This window comes from Camelus bactrianus, chromosome 1, assembly GCF_048773025.1.
Source record: "Camelus bactrianus isolate YW-2024 breed Bactrian camel chromosome 1, ASM4877302v1, whole genome shotgun sequence".
NCBI classification, from domain to species: domain Eukaryota; kingdom Metazoa; phylum Chordata; class Mammalia; order Artiodactyla; family Camelidae; genus Camelus; species Camelus bactrianus.
Genome location: NC_133539.1, coordinates 23532701 through 23557712, shown reverse-complemented (window position 1 = coordinate 23557712; position 25012 = coordinate 23532701). Strand labels below are relative to the sequence as shown.

At 33.5% G+C, this 25012-nt stretch overlaps 1 protein-coding gene across 4 annotated transcripts in view; it reads left to right on the top strand.

The window, feature by feature from the left end:
• Positions 1 to 25012, top strand: part of USP25 (ubiquitin specific peptidase 25) — a 127865-nt gene that overhangs the window by 73253 nt on the left and 29600 nt on the right. For 2 of the 4 annotated variants that reach the window (XM_074361414.1, XM_010960219.3), the window contains 8 exons: positions 933 to 1094; positions 1690 to 1916; positions 4757 to 4827; positions 5759 to 5987; positions 7389 to 7589; positions 16350 to 16489; positions 21247 to 21360; positions 23493 to 23588. In XM_074361414.1, coding sequence (XP_074217515.1) covers positions 933 to 1094; positions 1690 to 1916; positions 4757 to 4827; positions 5759 to 5987; positions 7389 to 7589; positions 16350 to 16489; positions 21247 to 21360; positions 23493 to 23588 — 1240 coding nt within the window. The remainder of the gene's footprint in view (positions 1 to 932; positions 1095 to 1689; positions 1917 to 4756; positions 4828 to 5758; positions 5988 to 7388; positions 7590 to 16349; positions 16490 to 21246; positions 21361 to 23492; positions 23589 to 25012) is intronic. The other 2 variants (XM_045520796.2, XM_045520799.2) reach the window with 2 other exon arrangements.

Genomic DNA, 25012 nt, shown 5'->3' with positions numbered 1-25012 from the left:
ATGAGACTAATTATTACTCTTGAAATTTCCATTAAAATGAATGGTGACTGAATTTTTCTCAGCACAGAAGATACAAACTCAGATGCCTACGAGAGCCTCATGGAGGCTTTCCAGGGAAGGGAAGCAAGTCGAGTAGTGTAAACTGGTGGGCACAGGGACACAGAGAGCACATCCCTGTGGAGGGGGTGGTGCCGTCTCACCAGCGAGCGGTGCCATGCATGAGTATCATCTCCTTATTGTCTAGAGCTTTGGATTGTTTCCAAAAGAAGCTGGAATCTAGACTATCAGACGTTCTATAGTTCAAAAAAAAAGTCTGAACCTTTAGGCTGAAATTATAAGCTGAAATATGGTCTGAAATATCCTAGTTTGCAACTTCTAATGTGTTTTCCCTTATTTTAGTATTAATTGAAAATTAATAGCCTAAAACTTTTTTATACAAAATAGTATGTTATATTTCAATTATTTTAACTCTTAAAAGATGTCAGTAATAATATTGAAAACTAATCAGAAGTAAACGATAGGATAATATTTGTCACCATTTTGAACATGGGACCAGATGACAGATCTAAAAATAAACAGTCTCAGGAAATGGAACTGTCAGTTTTCATTTTGCTACTGCATCATAACTTAGAGCAGCATTTAAAATTTCTAACAGTGTGTATATATATATGTGTGTGTGTGTGTATATATACACATACACACACATCGAGTCTTTTTTTTTTTCAGTCTTAATCAGCTTTGACTTCGCTCCTTTGGAGAACATTTTTTTCTTGAATATATATTTAGTTTTACCATCTTCATTTGAAAGCAAAACTCATCTCATTGTTGAAGGTTTATTGAAATGTTTTTATCATGTTTTATGACAGTTGTTGGGAAAAAAATAAATGTGCTTTATAAACAAATGAAACATTTATCTATTTTATGGTTAACAGATATTTAAGCTATGGCTCGGGTCCCAAACGATTCCCCTTGGTAGATGTTCTACAGTACGCGTTGGAATTTGCCTCCAGTAAACCTGTTTGCACTTCCCCTGTTGATGATCTTGATGCTAGTTCCCCATCTAGTGGTTCTGTACCATCACAGACATTGCCAAGGTAAAACGTTTTCTTGATGGAAGAGACAGCTACGTTGCTATATTATGTAATAATGTAATTGATGCCTTTAAAGACGGTTTTATAAATTGCGTGTTGTGACTCATTTGAGTGAACTCTAAAAAGATTAGATTTACTTAGAAGAGTCTGTGTCTTCTTCGTGCTCTCTTCTTTTATTGTGGATCGGAATTTTCATTACATTTTTGTTGTTCAAAATTATACTTTATGTTGTTTTGGTATGTTTTATATATCAACCTTTTATCCATGAAAATACTACTGCTAAACTAGAATTTTTTTCTATACTGTGAGTTAGTAAGTATTAGCAAGGGAAGGTTTTATAATTCCAGAATACATAAGATTTAAGTAAATATGATTAAGCCATTTGTACTGTAAAGCCCCAGTTTTATCCCTATAATATAGTTCCATATATTAAGAATCTTAATAGAATATTAGATTAATCCACATATTTTTATCTTTTTTTAAGAAGACCTTTTTCTTTTGAAATTATAAGCCAATTTAATGCTGTGTGTTTGGTATAATCTTTGTCCAGAGTTTGAATTTGGAAAGTTTAGTAATAATCTGTGCTTTAAAAACACAGCACAACAGACCAACAGGGAGCTCCTCCTTCAGAACTGCCAAGCACATCGCCTGCATCAGTAACCGCCGTTTCATCGAGATCAGTAGTACACAAGCCATTCACTCAGTCTCGGATACCTCCAGATTTGCCCATGCATCCAGCACCAAGGCACATAACAGAAGAAGAACTCTCTGTGCTAGAAAGCTGTTTACATCGCTGGAGGACAGAAATAGAAAATGACACCAGAGGTAAGAAGCTTCTCATAGCATAGCTACTCTGGCCCCAGATGGATATGATTAATGTTAAAATTGAGAAGGGAAATCACCTGTGGATCCTGTGGATTATGGGTTTCATATGTAAATATTATAAAGAGTTTTTTATCCCCTAGAAAATGTTTTCTATAAGATAATATTGTAATATTATATTATAATATGATCTTAATATTAGGTTCAGAGAAACCAAAAGATTCTCCCTGGATTACTTAGATGATTAATGACATAACAGATGATTTGATTTCCTAGTTTAGCGCTCTAAATTTATATCAAACCAGTATTCACAGCTACTCCATTGGTAAAACATTATATAGCATCAAATTTTGTACTTATCATTTATATACTTCCCTTGATGTTTGCACAGTGAGTTCAAATGATACAGCATTTTCTTTAGGTTTAAGGATTAGAAATGTGAATTTTAGTTTTCAGTCTTCTTTAGCAGAGATTTCCAAATATGATCTATCAGCTCAGTGCCAGTCTGTAACGAGTTTTAACTGGCATGTAGCAAAATAAGAAAGATAAAGACAGTGCTGTGTGTGTGTTTGTGTGTGTGTGTTTGTGTGAAGTTGCCATCTGCCCATTCTTGGGAGGAACTCTCCTTTATTCTGAAATTATCTCCTTTCTACTTTACTGTTATTAAAATGCCCCTTTTTAATGAAGTGATGTTAATATTTTATGCTAGGTTTTATTATAATTTTTCTTGCATATCAAAATATAATACCCTATTTTTGCTCCCCAATTTTATCCTAATTTAATTGATCTATGAAGAAGGAAAGTATAGGAGTTAACTGTTTTATACCAAAGAGCTAGAAATATACAGTATTGATAGATTTTAGATGCCCAACGTGGCTCTTTACAGCCAGTATGTAAATAAAGAGCAGTCCTAATTCAATAGAGAGTAAATAGGGTGTGGTGTTGACTAACAACTAGCATTAGTAACTGTAAAGATTTCCTTTAGTGTTTTTCATATATACGGGAATATTTTACATTTGAATTCATTAGTAAACATTAATTAAGCACTTGGCTTTTCCTGAATATTGTGTGAGGTGTTGGGTAATTTTCTACTGGACTTGGTAGATTGTATTTGTTTTTATAAGATTGCATTCAGAAGGCTGCAAGTTAGGAAACTTTGACACCAAGGTAGTGGCATTGAGGAAGGAAAGAAATGAATTTGGTGTATTCTTTGGAACTGACACGCGTGGGTCGTTGACGAGAGGTGAGAGAGAGGGACAGATCAGAGATGATTCCCTCAGTTATTCATAGTGAATATGAATTCGTATGAATAACTAAATGGATTTCTATCTGCACTTTGAAAAAAGGGAAACTAGTGGGTAGGCAGGCCCCTACCTTGGGGGAGGAAGTAGGAATATGATGAGTCTACTTTTGGCATTTTAAGTTTGAGGAACTGGAGAGACATTCATGCCATAAGGTTGACCTGTGATACTATGGATCAGGTAAGATTTTCCTTGAAGTATTTGTTTCCTCACTTTCATCCTTGTTGTATTTGCTGTTAGCTTTATTTTCTATATTATATAGTATTCCAGTATGAGTATGACATAATTTATTTAGTTTATATATTGGTACTACAAATAGTGCTGGGCTTCTTCATACATATTGGCACACTTTTTGAGTGGAATATATTCTTAAAAATGCCATTTTTGGTGCAAAGTATATATATTAAATTTTGCCTGCTTAAAAATTTCCCCCAACAAACATGAACCAGTTTACATTCCCCCTAATTTTATTAGAGAGAGCCTGTTTCCCACCCTAGCCCTAACCCTGAGTGCTTTTTAATTTGTGATAGTCTGCTAGTTGAAAAAAAAATGGTATTTCTGTGTCTTGATTTGCATTTCATTAATTATGAGTGAAATTCTATTTTACTAAAAATTTCTTGTCCATTTTTTTTATATTGAGCCATTTATCTTTCTTTTCCTGCTTAAATAAGAACTTCAGTTATGGGTATTAACTTGTTGCTTGTGGTATAGGCTGCAGATAATATTTTTCCAGTTTGTTATTTGACTTCATGTTGGTTTTTGGGTTTTTTGTAGATTTTCTTAAATTTGGGAAGGAGTCTTATTTTTTCATTTGTGGCTGTTAGATTTTCTATTGGAATGGAAGAGGTCTTTCCCTGTTCTAACGTTAGTAATATGTTTTGTAGTCTTTCATGTGTTTTTCCTGATTCTTTTTAACAGCTTCATAGCATAGTGTGGTTATACTATAATTTAACCATTTCCTTTTGACAGATACTTAGGTTTTCTCCAATTTTTTTTTTTAATAATTATGGACAATATAACTGTGAACATCCCTGCCTCTGAAACTCTTATAGGGTAGATTTCTACTGGAAGTAGTAGTAATGAGTAATGGAAGACTCATAACTTTATTTCTATTGGTGATTATAGTGGATTTTTTATTTAATTACATAATATATATGTATGTGTGTGTGTATATAAAATATGTGGTGAAGTTGTATTTCATTCTGAAGTTTTCGTGTTTATAAAAATATGTAGGGGAGTTTAGCTTTAATTTTCACTGAAACTGTCCTTTATAGATTTGAACAAAATTGTTTTATTGCCTCTGAACATTTTAAAAAGAACCATATTTGTTCTATTTTTAATTATGCATTTGTGCTTTATCTTTTATTAAAGAGAACTAAATTTCATTTATACAGACTCCAAAGAGTAATGTTTGTAAGAACAGTTTTACGAAATTTCCTTATTCCTCTAACATATTGGTAGGAAAACCTTTAGTCCTTACCTTTTAAGTCTCAGTAGAAACATACTTGATGTTAATCATTAAATGATGTCTTCTATCCTTAGATTTGCAGGAAAGCATATCCAGAATTCATCGTACAATTGAACTAATGTACTCTGACAAATCTATGATCCAAGTAAGTTGAATTTTGAGCTAGTAAGCATTATCAAAATTATTTATATTTTATCTTTATATTATTTATCTTAATCTGTTTCCTATACTTTTTGTTATAAAATTGCTTAATTTTAAGATTTCATATTAATATTTCCTTCATTCAGTTGTATTCTCAATACTGTATTTATTGCCTGCCTTTTTATTCTTTCATAGTGAAATTTATCACAAATTTCCAAAAGGCCTTAATATTTAAAAAAAATTCAGGGGAGAAATTATATGGTTGTTCAGGGATATTAAGATTATGGGAGAAAGCATAGGACTCTGATACACATTATTTACATTTTAACTTCTTATGTACATTATTTAAACCATTTTGCTGAACTCATCCATTAACTTATAGTTGTGAAGATTTAGACAAATCATGTACTGTATATTAAAATGATCATCATAAGTTCTTTATTCAGAGGGAGGAGGGTATAGCTCAGTGGTAGAGTGTATGCTTAGCATGCACGAGGTCCTTGGTTCAATCCCCAATACCTCCATTAAAATAAATAAGTAAATAAATCTAATTACCTTCCCCCCAAAAAACAAAAACAAGAAATAAAGAAATAATTAAAAAATAAAAGAAATGCAAATAGGAAAATTTTTTTAAAAAGGTCTTTATTCAAAAGACATAACTTACAGAGCTCAGCAGTTATATTTCCAGCATTTTGAAATGATCCTATTTACACACCTTTCTATTTTACATGTCTTTAGTTTGCTTATTTTCCTCCACACCACTTTTTATTTCATAGTTTAATTTTTTCAAAAATTTAATCCCAGCAAATTTACTCTTGTGGAAAAAAATAAGCTCCTATGGAATCTGCCCATCAGATGGTTTGTGGATTTCATGGACTGTGGTGTAACAGACAGAATACTCAACTGCACTTTAACTCTTCTCTTTTCATATTTAGGTTCCTTATCGCTTACATGCTGTTTTAGTTCATGAAGGCCAAGCTAATGCCGGGCACTACTGGGCATACATTTTTGATCATCGTGAAAACAGGTGGATGAAGTACAATGATATTGCTGTAACAAAATCATCATGGGAAGAGCTAGTGAGGGACTCTTTTGGTGGTTATAGAAATGCCAGTGCATACTGTTTAATGTACATAAATGATAAGCCACAATTCTTAATGCAAGGTAAGGATATGAAATATAGAGAGTGGTATATATTTTTTAATAAGTAGCCCTTTTATGTGACTATGGTCTCTGGTGTGATCTGTTAAGTGTAATTCACTCAGAGGATGATGGATATGATTAGGAAATGCTGTTGGGTTATTATTAGTGAGAAAACTAGAATTGAAAATTAATGTGGCCAGGGCTGAGAATTGGAATCTTTTAGTTTGTATTCAAAGTTTACTATTTGGTAACTTATAAAATGTAAATCTGATTTCTTTTCTCCTTGTTAAAAATCCCTTTAATGACTACATCTTACATTGACTCATATTCAAGCTCCTTAGCCTCCATTTTCTGGCCTGATGGTCTCTGCAGCTTCATTTGTAACCATTGTCCATCTCACACTTTATATACTTTACTGATATTTAAACTTCTTGCTGTATTCTGCTCACACCAAATCATTTCACACAGTTATATCTGTATGTTCTTATGTTTTTTATTTTTTCCCAGTAATGATCTTATTTCTTTCTTCTTTTGTGTAATTCCTGCTCATCTGTCAAGATTCAATTCAGGTGTCATCTGCTCTGCCAAGTTTTCCTTGACCTGCCAGAAAGTATCCCTCCTTGTGTTCTCACAGCATACCTCTGTTGGGCACTTACTGTGTGTTGGGATTGTATGTTGACTTCTTTCCCACTTCACTCTGATCTGCTCAAATCCAGGGGCCATGTCATACAATGTCTTAATCTTTTTATTTCTCATATTCTAATATAGGCTTTGCATACGAAAAACACTTAATAAAGATTTGTTGAAACAGATAAAATCAACTTTCCTTTTGTACTTAACCATTCAGCAAAACCAAGTAGGCAGTTCATTCATGACTGAAGGCTAAAATTTATTTTGTGTGTGTAGTGTAGGTTGAGTAACCCTTTTAAATACTACTTATGTGATCTTTTAAAAAATCTTGCTGTATTGATTGGTTTACAAATTACTTACAAGTATATTGCTATACTTAAGTGCTTCAGATGAAAAAGAATTTTAGTTGTTCTGAGCTTGATAGGTTATGAGCTATTTCTTTTCATTTTGTGATAAGCTTTACTTAATGAATAATCAAACATTTTGTATTTTATAATAGAAAAAGTAGTACTGTGTCAGTGTTTGAGTAGCAAACAATTCTGGCTTTATGTCTTGTTCCATTTTTTACTCTTCAGATTAAAAATAAAAGCTGAGAACATTACCTGTAATGGATTATCAAATATTTGCATCATTGCTTTTCTGAACATTTGAGTTTTAATTTTTAGGTAATATTGATTTGCTAAATGGTAACAATTTGTGTTTTAAATCACATTTGAAATGCCTCCTGTTTTGAGTTTTGCGTTTTTTCTTTAATCCTTAATTTTATAATAGTTTTTGAAATATGATTTGCAGAGGAGTTTAATAAAGAAACTGGGCAGTCCCTTGTTGGAATAGAAACACTACCACCGGATTTAAGAGATTTTGTTGAGGAGGACAACCTGCGATTTGAGAAAGAATTGGAAGAATGGGATGCACAAGTTGCCCAGAAAGCTTTGCAGGAAAAACTTTTAGCAACTCAGAAATTGAGGGAGTCAGAGTCTTCTGTGACAACAGGTTAGTCCGTTTTTATTAAATTGCATTTTATTTTCAATATCATGTTTATAATTGATAGTTTATTATAAAAATAATATATGCTCTTGGGGGAAGGAAAAAAAAAACTTTAGTTATTCTAAAGTATAAAGACACCAGCAAAAAATCATCTGAAATTCTATTACTCAGAGATAACAAAAGGCAACAATTTAGTTTACCTCTTTGTCAGACATTACTGTATACGTATATACCTTTCTTAGGTTAAATGAGATGATTCTGCTCATGCTCCCTCTACCTATCCTGACTACTTTGACTTTTCTTGGCAAGAGGCTTGGAAAAGCTATGAAACCATCAAGTAGCTCAAATCAGTTCACTAAAGCTATCAGAAGAATGAACTCTATTAATTACATATTTGAGCAAAGTAATACTATTGTTATATCTATATAGATTTTATATAATACTGAAACTGTTAATGTAGAGAATTTATTTGATTTTTTTTTTAGAAATCTTAAAGTTAAAAACAAAGCTAGCAGAAACTAAATATTTAACATATTCCAAGTAAAATTGTGTATGGACCCATTAAAACAAGAATAAAAATGTATAAAAATATAAGCATTAAAAAATCATTCTATAGTTATCAACTGATGAAATCAATAAAATATTGGGACACTATAAAAATTAAATATGTTCTAGCAAAATTGAAAATAGAATGTCTTCTGATTTTTTAAAGATTAATTTCATCATCATCAAGTTGTGAATATATTTTAGAATGATATATTTTGTATTGCAGAAAAGGTTCTATTTCTTTTTAGTCACTGGGGAAATGAGAGGAGATAGATTAAACACAGATATTTTCCTTAAACTCATTTGTCTTTTTTTTTTTTAATAACTGAGTAGATCTTTTTGAATCACCTCTTTTTTGTAAAATCTGTTCTGTGTGTTTTGTTTTTATTTCTTAAGGAAGCATTTTAGGTGTTTTGACATACAGGTGCTCATGCAGCATTGCCTAGGTAGGTTTCAGCATTATCATCTGAACTTTGAAGGAATTACTTTTCAGTGAGAGAGATTTATAATACCACAGTGTGGTATGGTGATTGATGCAGGCACTCACAGATCTTCCCAGACTTATGACTTATTTTCATAAGAATTGGATAGCTGATGATCTAAGAGGCATTGGTTCAGAATTTTTAAAAGACCAAGATAATAGTATTATACCAACAGAAATGCCCACATTTTGATACATAATGGAGTTGAGTATATCTTAATATCACCATTGTTGTCTCTAGTGAGCTCAACTATTGCAAGGACTGTAGTTTCTTCCTGTACATCAGAGGGCCACCGTGTGGAACAGCTGAAACTCTGTGGTTTCACAACAGTGCAGTTACATTACAGTAACTTCGTATACATTAGTAGGGAATAAAATAGCTCAGTAGATATCAGGAGGTTTCTGTGTTCAAATCACAGTGTAGTAACTATATTACAGTTCCTTTCATTTTGGGGCCAGTTCCATCTCCCGGTGATTTCACCCCTTGAATTCTTTACGTATCCCTCCCAAACCGCTCCCCAGAACCTGCCCCATGATGGAGCCACTGTGTGACTCTTTCTTAGCTTTGAAGTACCCAGTTTGCACGGAGCTGTTCTCCTCTTGCTGGTGGGAGGACGGAGCTGTGCAGTTAGCTGCGTAATTAGTGAAAGTGGTAGTGGCACCTGAGCGCCCAGCGGAAGGTGAATCCTTCATCCATTGGTTAAGCTCCGTTCTTGGCTCATTTATATTTTATAGCATTAAAATATTAAATTCTCTACAGTCTCCTTCTCTTCATCTTTTCTGTTTCTCACAAGACTCAATTTACAGACATTTTATTTTTACTAAGTCAAATTGATGTGTATTTCCCACTGATATTCCTATCTGACAAGACTAGCTAATTTTTCCCCATCCTTTTTATTTGTCTGTATGAAAAGAGCACGTCTGTATGCCCCACTGCCTTTTTTTCTTTGATCAGTACTTCCTGTCATACACTTTATATGCTGTTTTATAAGTTTTAAAATAACTCAGTAGTAGGCATTGGTCATACAATTGCATGCCTCTCTTTTTAGTGTTTAAAAAAACAAACCTGAAGACGAATGCAGGTATATTTCTGAGAGAAGCCAGAATAACTAAAAAATAAAGAGACAGAAAAGGTGAATCCACATCTAACTGTTATAATTATCTTCTAGGCTGGTGTTTTAAAAAGCAATGGCAATACTGCCTCAGTAGGAAACATTATGTCCTCTCTAGAATTGCTAGAAATACGTACTTTGAGTTAGTAGAAATAAAATGTGCTAAGTCTATAAATTTGAGGAGTGAGATTATTGTTTAAAAGATTGGTTTCTATTACTGTATTGTCTTAAATACCATACTAAGAAATCCATCCTCTGTTTCAGGGGAATTTAACATAGCACAATTAAATAAGGAAATCTTTTGTAATATGTTTATTAGAACCATTCTTTCGTATTATTAGTAGAGAAATTTTACTTTGATGCCCATGCTATCATTTTCCAGTGTCTCTTCACATTTTTCAAAGTAATTTGTTTAATTTGGCATAATGCTTTCAGAATATCAAAGTGAAACCTGTATTTAAATCTCTCAGATGTGCACTAATATGGGTGACTAGTGGACATAATGTAAGGAAATCTTGTTTATAAAATCCATCAGAGTAATTTTTTCTTCCCTCCTTGCAAATCTTCTCAGTAGAGCTATAATCTAAAAACCATTAAAATTTAATTTTTTCTGAGTGATACCCCAAATTAGAATTAATTTATATAATATTAATTAAATGAGTGTTTATCTTCTTTAACACGTGACCAAGAAATCAATAGGCATTACTTCTCCAGCACCATTCATTTTCTTATTGAAACTAAGTAATAAATGATAGGAAAGTATTTTTAGTCCATCTCACTCTACCTTCATAAACCTGCTTACTCCAAAAGAAAACTGTGTTTAAAAAATTAGCCAATAGTTCTTAACTGTTACTGTATATATCAGAATTACCTGGAAGACTTTTTTTCAGAGTATAAACAGGACACCCCACCTAAGACCACCTACGACTTACTGGGATCAGAATCTGTGGAGGAAGAGTCCAGAATATATATTTTTAAATAGATCTGCAGACAATTCTGAGGTGTACCTCTGGTTAAGCAGCATGGCTCTAGGCTGTATGTATAGAACAGAAGTTTCTCTGAAGGAGAGACAGGCTTTGCCTCAGTTCTTGTTTTACTTGTGTTACTTCTGTCTTATTCAAAAACCACTAGATGTCCTTATGACGTATATAGCATACCCAGCTTTTAAAAACAGAAAGAAACTGAAACCAAAAAGTAAGAGTAGAAAAAATGGTTAATACTGGTATGAAATTCATTCCAAAAGATTTCATAGATTTTCTTAGAGGTGGCATGCAGAATTGGCTCTGGAACTTTTCTGCTGTCTACAAGTCAAAAATCAGCTGATGCTCCAGGAATGTACAACTGGTTCCTAAAAGTTAGACCTGGTAGAATGAACACTATCCTCAACACTCTCAAGTTCCTTTAAAGCAGGAACTGGGTGATGTTTTTATTTAAATCTCCAAATCTAGCATAATAAATTACATATGATAGATACCCCTTCTGTGTTTTCTGATTTGATTTCATTCCCTATGGAGATTGCAGTCATGAGTTCCTAGGGGCAATCCTCAGTATATGGGAGTATCACGATTTAAAAAGTATAGTCAAAATAACTACATTATGGAAGCAGACTAAAAATACGTAGTGCAGATACAGCTCTATATCCTGGATGAATTTTAGGTTTAACATTGGTTCCTAAAGCCTCTACCTGTCACATTCCTGACAATCTTGTTTGTGGTGGCATCCAGGAATCTGAAGTCTCCAGAGTTTTTCTGATAATTCTGTGCAGGAGCCTAGCATGGCTCTTGTAGGCTGCTTTTGGAAGATCATTGATTTTAAATACATTTCTAGAAACAAATGGATTTATTTGCTTTGAAGCAGTCCTCTTTATTCTTCTAAATGTGAATGTAATAATAGTAAGTGTGACTCATTAGTAAGTCACAGTATGAAATATTTCTGAAAGATATGAAATACTGCTCCTTTTTAAATAGTTAATTAAAGAGCAGATCCTATGCTTTAACAGAAAGCCCTTTGTTTGTCACGTTGACTCTCTTAAAATGTTGAAGGATGTAACCAGGAAATAGGCAGAGAATATTCTCAAGGCCCTTCCAGACCCTTACTTTAGACAGGAAGGTGGACCAAAGGAGCAGTCTCAGAGTGCTCCCAGGTTGTTAGATTTTATATAACAGCCAAATAGGTGAACGAAGCCCTTCCATTATGAACACAGAGCTTGGCTGGATAAAGTCTTATGTGGAATATAGCTATCCAGAAATCTCAGTGAAACACCCATAGAACAGGTAATTGATTTGAGAGATACTCTAGTTACGGGGATACCTCCACAGAGAACTAGTCATTCACAGTCGAACAAGTGCATTCAGGAGTTTGTAGCTGCAGATAGGTAACCAAGGAAGACTTCCAGGAATTAAGAATAACAAATGTCACCGCTGAAGCTTGAACAATAACATATTGTTTCATAACTGAGGGAACGGTTAGTATAAAAATGTCAGTTAGAATATAAAGCAAACAGCATAGCCTCTCGTTACTGAGTTCCTGCCATTTATATAGGCCAGCGGCGGTGCGGCTTCTGGAGACTCACAGGGTGAACAAAAACCATTGTGTGTATTTGCACACAAAAGAGCCAGAGTGTTTGTCCAACTGTTGTTTTTAACAAAGAAATGGAAATTCCCTAAATGTATGGCAAGATATTAGTTGTATGAGCCTTTCATACAAAACAACATTGTATAACCAGTAAAAAATATATTGACAGGAAAATTGTTATATTAAGTTAAAAGGAGTATATTCATAATGGTTCTTTTTGTTTAAGACAATGGGAAAAGTCTGGAAATATATAATACTAAAAATATTGATAGTGCTTAACTCTGCATAGTGGAAAGAGCTTTTTATTTTCCTCCTTTGGTTATTTGTTTGTTTTAGTGAACACATTTTTTACTCTTCCGGTTTGACAAAATGAAGCCAAAACCTTTTTTCTTTTTTATGAAAACCCTCTGTTATAATCTGACTCCCTGGTAATTCTTTCAAGACAACCTTTCTATAAATACGTTATGTTTCATCTAAACCAGATTATTCCCCGTTATTCTTAGTTGTAGGGAACTTTCCTTTTATTATAGGTTTGCTCACGAAGTACCCTTCATTTAAAAAATGTCCTCTTACCTTCACTGTTCTCGAAATTTTATCCATTCTTTAAGACCTTCCTCATACCCCAAAGTCTTTATGAATCTCCCTAATAATACCCCTGTAGCAACTATTGTCTTTTTTCCTCTATTCTATTCCCAGTCTGTTCTCACTACCAAATTTATGTTATATTTTTGATTTGCTTACCAGTGTAAAGGCTCATTAATAACAAGGACTTAATTAATCTTTTATCTGTCCTTACCAGTGCCTTTGCATGTGCTGTTCCTCCTACCTGGAATTATCTTCTTTCTAATCTCCAAGATAATCTCTGCAAATCCTTCAAGACTCATCTCAGTTGGCATTTCTTCTAGAAAGTCTTTCTTAAGATGCAGCATCATTCCAAGTGTGTATATTGGGTCCACAGTGCTTCTGTAGGACCTTGTGCATAAGTCTTTTATTGTATTTAGTACTTTGTACTGTAATGGAATATATATTTATCTGATTTTATTGAGAGGTCTTTAACTTTAGTGAATGAATTTTATGTCTTTTTTTTTTTTTTCCCCCACACAGTACTGAGAATGGCACTGGCTCAGTAAACATGTTGGAAATGAGATTTGGGGTTTTGTTTACAAACTTCCAGATCTCCAGTCCTTGTAGGTTCACCTACTGTGACTACAGCACCACTCAGATAAGTTCCCTAGAAGATACATACACAAGGAAAATTCTGGAGGAAATAGTTCTGTATGACATTTAGGCAAAATCGTTCAGCATCATTTATGAGAATTTTGGACTGAAATTGCTATGTGGAAGGAAACCTTGACACTGGTGACCTAAAGTATATTTGACTGTGTTGATCAGATAAAAATACTTTTGCTCCTAAGGACCTAATTTACATACACTGTCCAGGTTTCCATGGCTTAGACCAGTGTCAGACCAGATGGACTTCTTGGCCCTCATTGCATTAAGCTCACATCCTATTAGCCATTGATGTTTTTTTTATCTATTACAGTGAGAAGAGACAAAGAGGGGCAAGCATAAGTGATCAAAGCTTTATCAACAAGAAGTTTCTCTCTGTTAAGCCCTAAACCAGCTGGCTTAAGTCACTGATCATGAAACCTTCCAGAAGCAGAAGCCTTGCTGAGCTGGAACCTAAGATTTTCTTATCACATAGGGACAATGAAAGAACATTGCAGTACAAAGTCAGGAAATACAGAAATGAGGACATTTAATTTCTTTTTCTCTGCCCATCACACACGTTGTAAGTTTTAGTTCCTTCCTTTAGTTTTCCTTGTCATGGTATATGTTAGCTCCTTCATCCTGCTTATTCATGCAAAAACTTGAGTCATCTTCACATCAGTCTCCAAACCTTTGTCTAAAATATATCTTGACTCTAACAGTTCTCTCTGTTGCTGTCCCTGTTGTCCAAAAGCACAGTCATTTCTTGTATTGTTCTGGTACCTTCTAGTACTTTCACTGCTTCAGATTTTATTCTCCTCTCTAATCCATTCTTCAAAATGTAGCCAGATAACTTTTTTAAACCTGCCGTGTTGCCATTGTATTTAAAACATTTATTCACTTCCTTTTGCCCTCAAAACTTTTATGTGACTCACAGGCCTCTATTTTATCCTTAACCTGCATCTTCTCTTGCCATATTCAAGAGGAGCTCTTGTACTATAGTTCAGCCATTCTAGGCTCATGCTCACTTCCTGGGCTATTCATTCTTCATGTGGCAAACCTAATCTATCATCCTTCAGCTAAAATCTAAATTACCCCTCCCCCATTTTATCCCCAGAATGTATTATTATAATATTGTCACAATTCGTATGTGTGATTCTTTGGTTGATAACTTTTTCCATAGTTGACTATAAGCTTCTTGGAGGCAGGAACTGACTGCTTTGCTCACACCGGGAGTCCCAATGCCTAGCCTAGTACCTGGTACTTAGATGCTTAGTTAAAGATTACTGGGTAAATGAAAGACCATGTGTCTATGTTGAAAGTATAGCATTTCTTTTTGAATGGTATTTCATTTTGAGAGATGTTTTAAATTAATCAAATATTGGGAATAATGACAGTAACCTTGCCGTTTCTCACCAGTTGGTTGAGCAAGAACTCACGTAACCTATCCCAGTAACGCTGTAGAATATTTTCATGTACTTTCTTATTCCTCCTTTCAGTTCATTTGTTCCATTATGTTATTGTGTGCTTATTATATGTTCGATGTTAAAGAAACAGCAGAGTACAAAAGGGAAATAACATCCCTGCTCTGGAGATGCTTACAGTCTAGCAAGGAATATGGGCTTGAAACAAATACTTAATAACAGTAATGAAGTCACAATTGTGATAAGTGCTGTTAACGAGAAAGTATAAGCTACTCTTGAGCAACAGTTCTCATCTGGGAGTGGTTTTGTTCCTCAGGAGGCATTTGACATTACTGATTGTCACACCTTGGGGGTCAGTACTACTGGCATCTGGTGGGTTGATGCCTGGATACACAGGACAACCCTCTGCACCAAAGAATTGTCCAAACCAAAGTGTCAGGAGCGCTGAGGCTGAGCAACCCAGCTCTGGAAATGGGGTAATCAGGAATACTTCTATAAGAAAGCGGTATTTAGACAAGAGACTGTGTAGAAGTTATTAGATGAGCAGGGGAATGAGACTAGGTGAACTTACAGGCAAAGGGAAGAAAATGAGGAAGATCCAAAGGCTGAAAAGTAAACCTCTTCTTCGGTGTATTGGATAAGCTGAGAAAAGGCTAGTGTGTGTGTCCCTTTATGATCAAAGGGCAAAGGACACCAGGTGATGCTGGAGAGATAGGTGGAGGCTCACTTATGTAAAGCCTGGTAGGTTGTGAAAGGATTTTGGGGCTGTCTGTTAAACAGCCAGTGGACTTCAGAGTACACTGTTGGGTCTTCAGGGTCTGGAGCTCAGAGCTTAAGCAGTAGATATGACTTGGAGAGTTCTTTGCAGAGATGGTGTTTGGAGTCTTGAATTTATATTGGTACCAGTTTGCCAAGTTGTAATTGTTTTCCCTCTGACAGCACTCAGCTACCAGGAATAGGTTCATAAAAGACAGAAGGTGGGTTTATTCAGGGCTAGAGTTTTGTTAAGATAGGTGTGAGAAAGTATATTATTGTGGCCAGAAAAACAGCTGCTGTGCTCTCTGTGGAAATTCAGACCAGGATTGTTATACAAAGGAATCTTTTTTTTTTTTTGGTAGAATGCTAGTGATTTTTCAGAGTGAGATTTTGGTACTTATCATGACAGAAAAATTTACTGTGAATTTCTTAGCATAAACTGTACTGAGGGCTTTCTTTTGTAATTATTTGACTAATCTTGGATCTGATTCCTTTTTTTTTTATGGTAAATTCTGGGGGATGTGCTGTATATTGAAGGATGTATTACTTTAAATAGAAGAGTAAAATTGATTATTGTTTAACTTCAAATGAGAAATAACAGATTCATCTTAGTATAGAATTTGTGATTTATATTAGATATACAATTGATTCTTTTCTCATGAAGCACAAGCAGGAGAACCAGAATATCTAGAGCAGCCATCAAGAAGTGATTTCTCAAAGCACTTGAAAGAAGAAACTATTCGAATAATTACCAAGGCATCACATGAGCACGAAGATAAAAGTCCTGAAACAGTTTTGCAGTCGGTAAGAACTTTTCTTTTAGCTCTCTGAACGTAGCCGCCATGCTCACGAGGTTTCCTGGCAGTGTAAGGAGAATGCCCTGTCTGGGAGTCAGGAGAGACTGGGCTGAGGGATGGCTCTTCCATGAACATGATCAGTGATTGCAGGTGCCACCTGCAGTCTGTAATTTCCTCAGCTGTAATTTTTAAAATACTGCTTTAAAAAAAATAAATTTCTATCTTTCTGTTAGAGAATTATGAATAATCATAGACTAAACTGGTCATTTGATTTGAAACTTAAAAAGAGAAGTACAAAATTTAGCATTATTTTTCCTTTCCCTAACCTTCCCTCCATATTTAGTTGTATTACATTGGAGTAGCTGGGAATGTAAAATATGATTTTCATTGTTACCTGGACTGTGTCAAACAATCAAATACTAGATATTCTAGGTTAAAATATTATTAGCAGAACAAATATGATACCATAAAACAGTTTTTGCATACTTCAAGGGTATCCTGTACAAAATTGTCATTATATGGCTCCTGTATTATAATTTCAAGTAATCAAATGTATCTTTTTATAACAGTAAGTTGAGCACATTGATATTGTATTATGTTTTCAATGAATATATCCTGAGAGATGTTATTGCAAGAATTTTGTACTACATAACAATTCAGTTGCTGTAGTGATTTATTTTTTATTTTATTAGTGAGTACAGGCAGCTCAAGTACATATTTTGTGATAGCTAATTTTAGTATTTGAAGATTCCTCTCCTAGGAAAACTAAAGAAAACAGGACATCTAATTTTTCAATACATAATTTTCTACTTAATGAACTTAATCCCAGTAATAGCCTGCTAATTTCAGTGAGGTCTTTAATATGATAAGACCTTGATTAACCAAAATGTTCAATTAATAGGGTATTCTGTTAATTATGTTTTGATGAACAAAGTAATAAGAAATTATTTTTAAATTTTATTTCCTGTTTGAAGAAGTTTGATATATAATCATCTTACTATAACATATATATTAATACAGATATTTTTCATTATTCCAAATTTTGCAAGTAACCTTGAGACTATGAATAAGCTTGAGATGAGGACCTGCTAACTCTGAAGCACTTCCTGAAAAATGCTTTTTTTAATGGATCTGGGGTGTCTGCTTTTTGGAGAATGGTAGAAGAGGAAATACGCGGGAGGGAGAAAAGGCAGAGAAGTAGATACAAGGGAGAAATATTTTTGCCTGACATAAAAATATAAATTGCCAGGGCTTTTGCTAATTAGGATTTTTATTTGTTAGAGCCTAAATTATGGTTGATAAGTAGCATCCTTTTAACTGGTGATCAGAAAGCCAAAACCATTAGTTGAGTGTAGAATCATGACTTTTTATTTTGGCTAATCATGTGTAATTTAAATTTGCAGAAATGAACACTTAAATTTTGATCGCTTGGTTTATTAATACAGATATCATCTTACAAGGCAGCAATCTACTGTTTCACCTTTACTTGAGAAAGGAGATGGCACTGAGAGAATATGATAACTAGCATAAATATTTTTCCATTTGGCTTCTTTTGTGGAGTAGCACCAACAGTTGGCCCCATTATCTGTATAAATCCTGCAGAATGTCTGGTCTCATAGTCAGTTGCTTAGGATCATGGTAATAACTTACTGGGTCTTCTCGACTGAAGGTATGCCTTAGAAACTAAACTGCAAAGAGTCTTCAGATGTGGGGAGTAGATAGTACTGTGTTTCTGAATACTGGTTTTACTTCTTACTAACTGCAAATTTAAGTAAGTTGCCTAATTTTTCTAAACCTCTTTTTTTTTAACATAAGATGGAAGGGATTTGGGGATGAATTAAGATCATTTTTTTTAAGTGCCTAACATGTACCATAGGCCCTTAGTAGCTGTTTGTTTCCTTCTGTTACTTAAATCCTAACCATTTCACAAATATACATATATAAAATTCCAGCCTTAAGGTTAAAAAAAAAATTCCTGGAAAGCTTAGAATCAAAGAAACCATAGAGAGATACTCTCCAAAGGTTAAGACACCTTACTTTTTAGAAAAATGTCTCTAATTTTAAATGAACTATTTTTAAAAATAGAGAAAAGCAGACTCCAAAAAAGACTCATGCATATTCCTATTACCCAAAGTTAATCATTGTTAATATGTTGGTGTGTTTTCTTTCATTCTTATTTTTATATACAGGTTTGAGATTTATTTTTGTAGTTGAATTACTACTTTGTATAAAATTTTATATTGTAACTTTTCTTTTTTAAATCACTTCATTATTTCTCCATGTTATAAGCTCTTTGTAAAAAACATTTAAATGGTTGAATAATACTCCGTTAGGTGACTAAATTCTTTTTTACTTACTCACCCCCCATTGTATATTTGTTTCTACTTTTGCATTATTATGAATGGCTCCTAAAAATGAAACTTCTATATTTCTGGTTATTTCTTTAGATTCCCACTGGTTGAATTACTAGGTTAAAAAGTATGAGCATATAAAAGGGGCCAAAAGAGTGGAAGGTATATAGCTTTCTAATCACCCTTTTATGAACCACTTTTTTAAAAAGTCATATATTTAATGGATTTCAAGCAATTAGTAAAAAGCTTTATATTTTAATTATTTTTGCAACTTTTTAACTTGAGGAACTTATTTTTAATCTCTTTCAAGTTCAGCCTTTGTTAAGGTGTTCACATGGGGCCTGACAGTAATAGGAAAATACAAATATACCTGTACTATACCTCAGTGAACCCTAAAGTTCTTTATATGAAAAATTTTTAGAGTACTTTAGGATACCTGCACTTGATGAGCAATACAATACGTATTATGTGTGTGTACATATGTACGTATATATTTATATACAATTATTATATGTGCCCAAAGTTTCTTCCTTTTTTCAACTTTCACCCATGTAATTAATCAGTATTATGCTATTGAAACTCTTCTACAGTAACTGAAAATGTTTATTAAACAGTTATTTTACCTAAGTGCAATTTTTTTCAAAGGAAATATGTTGTTTTACAAGGATCAGTATTGTAAGGAATACATTTCCCAGTTGCTACTTACCTTAAATTTATCTTTTTCTTCTCATTATAGTATTGTTTTGGATTGGTTTGCTTGTGAGAAACTTCACCACAAAGTGAAGATAAATTTCTTCATTTACTTGCTTATATTTCACTTGTGAATGGAGACCTAGGACAATTTTTACTCTCTCAAATGCTGGAAAGATTAAGAACTCCTAAATTAGATGTCATAGGTCAAGCTTATCTCTGTAAGATAAGTGTGGCAGTAATATTGGGTTAGAATTATTCAAATAGAAGCAATTTAAAGTAACATAATAGTATAATAATATTGGTAATACCTATCATTTATAGAACAAAAATTACGTATCACGTGTTGGGTTAGCTGAATATTATCGCTCATGATAATGACAACCATGCAGGTTGGTTATTTCCTCTTGAAAAGCTGAGGATTCGAATAGAGCAAAGAAACCTTTTCTAAAAATGTTATGATTAAAAATAACATTTCTATTGGGGAGGATATAGCCCCAAGTGGTAGAGCACATGCTTAGCATGCATGAGGTCCTGGGTTCAATAACCCCAGTACCTCCTCTAAAAATAAACAGACCTAATTACCCCCCCCACCAAAATAAAATAATTAAATAATACAATAATAAGTAAATAAAATATTTTTTTTTAAAAAAGAACATTTCTTTTAAAAGAGATAGTGCCAGCCTTGGCCATTAGTTTTGTTTTATCGTTTAATTAAACGTTTGCTGCATATGTACTTCAGAAAAGTTAGAAAAATCACTAAAATTTACATATATTTTAAATTAAAATAAAACCACTTTAATTGTTTTTATCAACATTTTCTATTATTTTATGTGGAAACTAAAGTTCATCTTTGCTTAAGAAAACATTTATGATAATGTTTGAAACTATTTAAGCTTCCTTCAAGCACATTAAGTACTTTTGAAATTTGTTTGTAGGTAAATAGTGAATATGCTAGTTATAAATCTATTTAGTACAGTAAAATCCTTGTGAAGTCTAAACAGTGTTTTGAATAAACCATATTAGTGCCTTTGAGTGGACTTTCGGGATTTCATACTGGCTTCCACTTCATTAGTGTGGATTAGTGAAATTCACAGAATTTGTTAATGAAAAAAAGAAAACCTGATTGAGTTGTTAAAAATGGATATTAATTTCAAGCAGCTTTTTCAAAAACAAGAATTCACTGGACACTCATTATGTAAATATATAGTACTTGGTCTCACAGGCTGTGACCAAGTGAGTTAAGCACAACAGAGTGTGGATATTAAGGGTATAAAACAATTGATTACTAGAAAGGATAGAAAAGTAAACTCTCATAAGAAAGAAAACCTGTGAACTCTCCTGGATTCAGAGGAGGTCATATCTTATTTTGATGAAGAGATCAAGGAAGACTTTATGGAGTTACTAGAACTAAAAAATAAATAAAACCACCTACAAAGACAGTAGTAGGATATACAACTTCAATGTTTATTATTTTTAAGAACTTGGAGTCCAAGAAGCTTGTGGAAAAAATAAAAACTTAGTGTTTGAGTAGTAACGGAAAAGCTGGAGGTCTTGTATTATTACTTGATTAATGCATTTGCTTCTAAAGTTCAGTTTTAGATAGTTTCATTTTATACTAAACAAATGAAGGTATTTTTAAGACTTAAGAGTCTGTGCACTTAAACTGGGGGCTTCCGTTGTTCTGTTTTCTAATGTTTATACTAATGATTTTCTTCTGCAGAAACCTGAGAATACCACAAGCCAACCACCTTCTAACCAGCAAGTTGTAGAGGTGGCGATTCCTCATGTAGGGAAATTTATGATTGAGTCAAAGGAGGGGGGTTATGATGACGAGGTACCTTTATTATAGCCCTTTGCACAATTTCCACTTGTTTTTGGCTATTTAATGCAAGTACTTTGGGCATGCCTGCACCCTCACACTTATGTCTATTGCTGCATAACGTACAGCTTTGCCACCCACAGTCTGAAATTACCTTACCAGTTGCTAACAGTACTTTGAATTTCAAATGAAAATTTAAGTACAAAGCTTATAGATTTGTCAGAAGAATAATTTTATGTTGCTAGAGTTAATTCTTTTGTGCAGACATAGGATTAGTTTATTCCCGGGTTGATAGATTACAAGATTTGTTTTAATTAAATAGCACAAGTCTTGAGCACTTAAAAGTTTTTATTTTCCTTTCCTGTTTTACTTGAATTACTTGATTCTAATTCTTGGTCAACCATTTCTACCAGAAGAACCTACAGCCTGATTGTGAATAGCTAATTAGGGCTTTTTGCTTCTGCAACTTCTGAGTGACTGAATTGAATGATTCATCAGCATTGCTGAATGCCTACCAGTGTTTGCACACTGGATACCTCCATCTTATCTCTTCTTACCACTCCACTGTTAATTCTCGTCTGCTTGATTTTCTGTCCGTATGGGGGCATTTTTACTTCTCATGAAAGGTTTCTTTGGAACCCAGATGGAAATAGCTAGTCCCATTATATTTTTACCCCCTTTTCACTTTTTTCTGAACACTCTTAGATCTTTGACATATTTGAGGGAGGGCCAGTAAACATGTTAATAAATAGTAACAACAGAGAAGATAGACTTTGGATTCTATCATTTGTTAGTTTTTGCTGGCATGGATGAGAATTGAATGCATATTAAATTGTTTTTTTCCAAGTAACATTTTTTCAGACTTAACCTCAAGGTTATAATTAGGTTATTGTATGAGTTATTCACCAAAATCAGATGTCATAAAGATATTACTATTACTGTGCCGCTATAAGAAAGCATGGGCCATAAAGAGAATAAGAAACAGGTTTCTGATTTAGGAACTGGTCAGAAGGATTTTCTGAAGCAGAAAATGTTAGGTATATTGCAACTGTCAGTGTGTAATCCAAAATAAATACTGTGGATAGTAGATTCAGTAAATCCAAGGTAATGGATGCAATCTCTTGATTGCTCTAATGTGATAGCTTCATAGTGTCTTGAGTTATTTCATTTTGCAGATATTTTAAAATGTAAGCATCTAAGCATACAGTCATCCCTTGGTATCCACAGGGGGTTGGTTCTAGTACCCCCCAACCTGCTCCTCCCTGCAGATATCAAAATCCTTCGTGTTCAAGTCCCTTATATAAAATGTCATATTACATAATAAACTTACGCAAACAAAGAAATATTGAACTATTTAGTACTTAATAGCAGTACATTTTTCTGTTTATCTGTTACCAGGTTGACACTTCAAAATTATGGAAACAGGCATCTTTTTAATAGAAATGTTTTAATAAAAAATGCTCATTGATCAAGCATATTGATGCTTGTTTTAGGATGACCCTTCTTGAATTTAAAAAAGTAGAATTGTAATTAATCATTTAACACTATTTTTTGTGCAAGTGCTTATGCTATTGGCAGAGTTGTGTTTTGTGTTTTTTTTAAAATTCCTTGGAGTGGTAGTTTAACAGTGCATGTGCCTTGTAACTTTTAAAATAAGTCATATGGATGCAGGGCTGCTGCTTAGATGTTTAGACCATATGGTTGTGCAGGCAGGAGTGCCTGGCCCACGGGTAGAAGTGGAGTTGAAATTGAGCTAATACTGAGCTCCCCAAGCCTTAAAGAAGAGGCACCTTCAATAAAAAGATTGTTGCTTTCTCTAAATGTTTCTCTGAGAGAGCAGCATATTTTCTAATTTGTTTGTCAAGAAAGGGGTGCCTTGTTAAAATTCTTTAATTCAGAGAGGATGCCTTTTTGCAGTTTGCACAAAGGCACCATGTGAGCTAGCTGTGGCCCTGTATGGATGATTTTGAGAGATGTGTGCATATTGGATCACATTTGCTACAAAAAAATTGCAGTGTTTGATTTATAAACAGTGAAAAACAAAGGACTTTTAACTTGCATGTAAAGGAGTTACTTTGTTTTTTTTTTTTAATATTGTTTTTTATGATAACCATTCAAAAGTTCGTTCTTTAAATCCCTTGTGGCAGATGATGATGACACCGAACATGCAAGGTATTATCATGGCGATAGGTAAATCCAGGAATGTATATGACAGGTGTGGCCCTGAAGCAGGGTTCTTTAAGGTACAATTAACATTTTCATTTTAATTTGTTCTTGAAATGTTTTATTTCCTTGAATTAAATTTGGTTTCCTGTATATTTTCTCTTTTCCTATCTTAGCCATGGCCACCTAATATTCTAGGAGTTTCTTTTATGCATGAATCTAAGACTGATTTTCTTTTTTTTAATTCAGATAATTCAATAAAAATGAAGCATTTTACCTGAGTTATCCTACTACTACACCTCTGATTTAACAAATTTGAATTATGTTTTTATTTGAAGTGAATAAAGGGTATTGATGAGCAAAAATAGAAACTGAGTAACTGCTTCTGGTAATAGTTTATTTTCTCCTCGTTGGTAATACTGTTAGTCAACATTACAATATTTTTTCTGTAAGTTTTTTTTCTAATCATTAAATACCAGATTACTTTCTTCATTTGGTTGTTTCTAAAATGATTTGTTAGGTTTCTTGCTTGTTTGATTTTCCTATGATTAAATTTAACATCCTAGTCATTTCAAGACATGAGACCATCAGACTAATGCGTTAGTCTAGATCTTTTTTCCCTGTGACACCAGATCTCAACAATGTTTTGATGACACTATTTGTTTTTACATATTTGAAAGATGAAAACACTATGTATGTTTTGTCATTTTCTTTATTAACCAAAAAATATTCATTGTTTTTATCCCTCCCTTTAGTGTTTGTTTAAAAAAAAAAAAAAAAGCCTTATTGAAGGGTAAGCTGCATGTTCCCTTTCTTGACATTAAAAATCTAAAATTTTCCCTAAATTTCTGTGCTCTACCGTAATTCAATTCAATCTTTAAGAAGCTGCTTATTTTTAGTGTTTCTTTTAATGTATAACACAAAACAAAGGACTTGTGAAAAGCAACCTCATGTCAATAAACGCTTTTGAACTGGTTAGAATTAGAGTGACCAGCCATCCTGATGTGCTCGGAACTGAAGGATTTCCTGGGATAAAGGACGTTAAGTGCTAAATTTTAGAAGTTCTGGCAAACTGCCCCCAAGATAAGTTGTTTACCCTAGTAAGATCCTATGAGAGACGTAGAAGAAGGTAATACAAAAAACAGCTTTTATGTTTAAAAATTTATCTTTATTCCCAGGTAATCTGCATTTCCTTTAAAAAAACACTGAATGTATGTTTTCTAAAGTTTTCATTTATTTCTTGTGGAACAGTTATCTCTCATACCACTGTAATTTTTTGTCAAATTTGGTATCTTTATGTTGAACTAGAAACGTTAGTTTTATTACATTAATACCAGCATATATTTTAAAGAGCCAGCTAACTATATATATACTACAAACAACAGTAGTCACATCATATCCCCTGCCCTCCACCCTTCCTGCCATTTGTGGGAACAGCCTTCAATTATTTAATCAAATCCTTTTGGCATTAATTCCATATGTTTAAGTAGAACGCTTGTGTTTT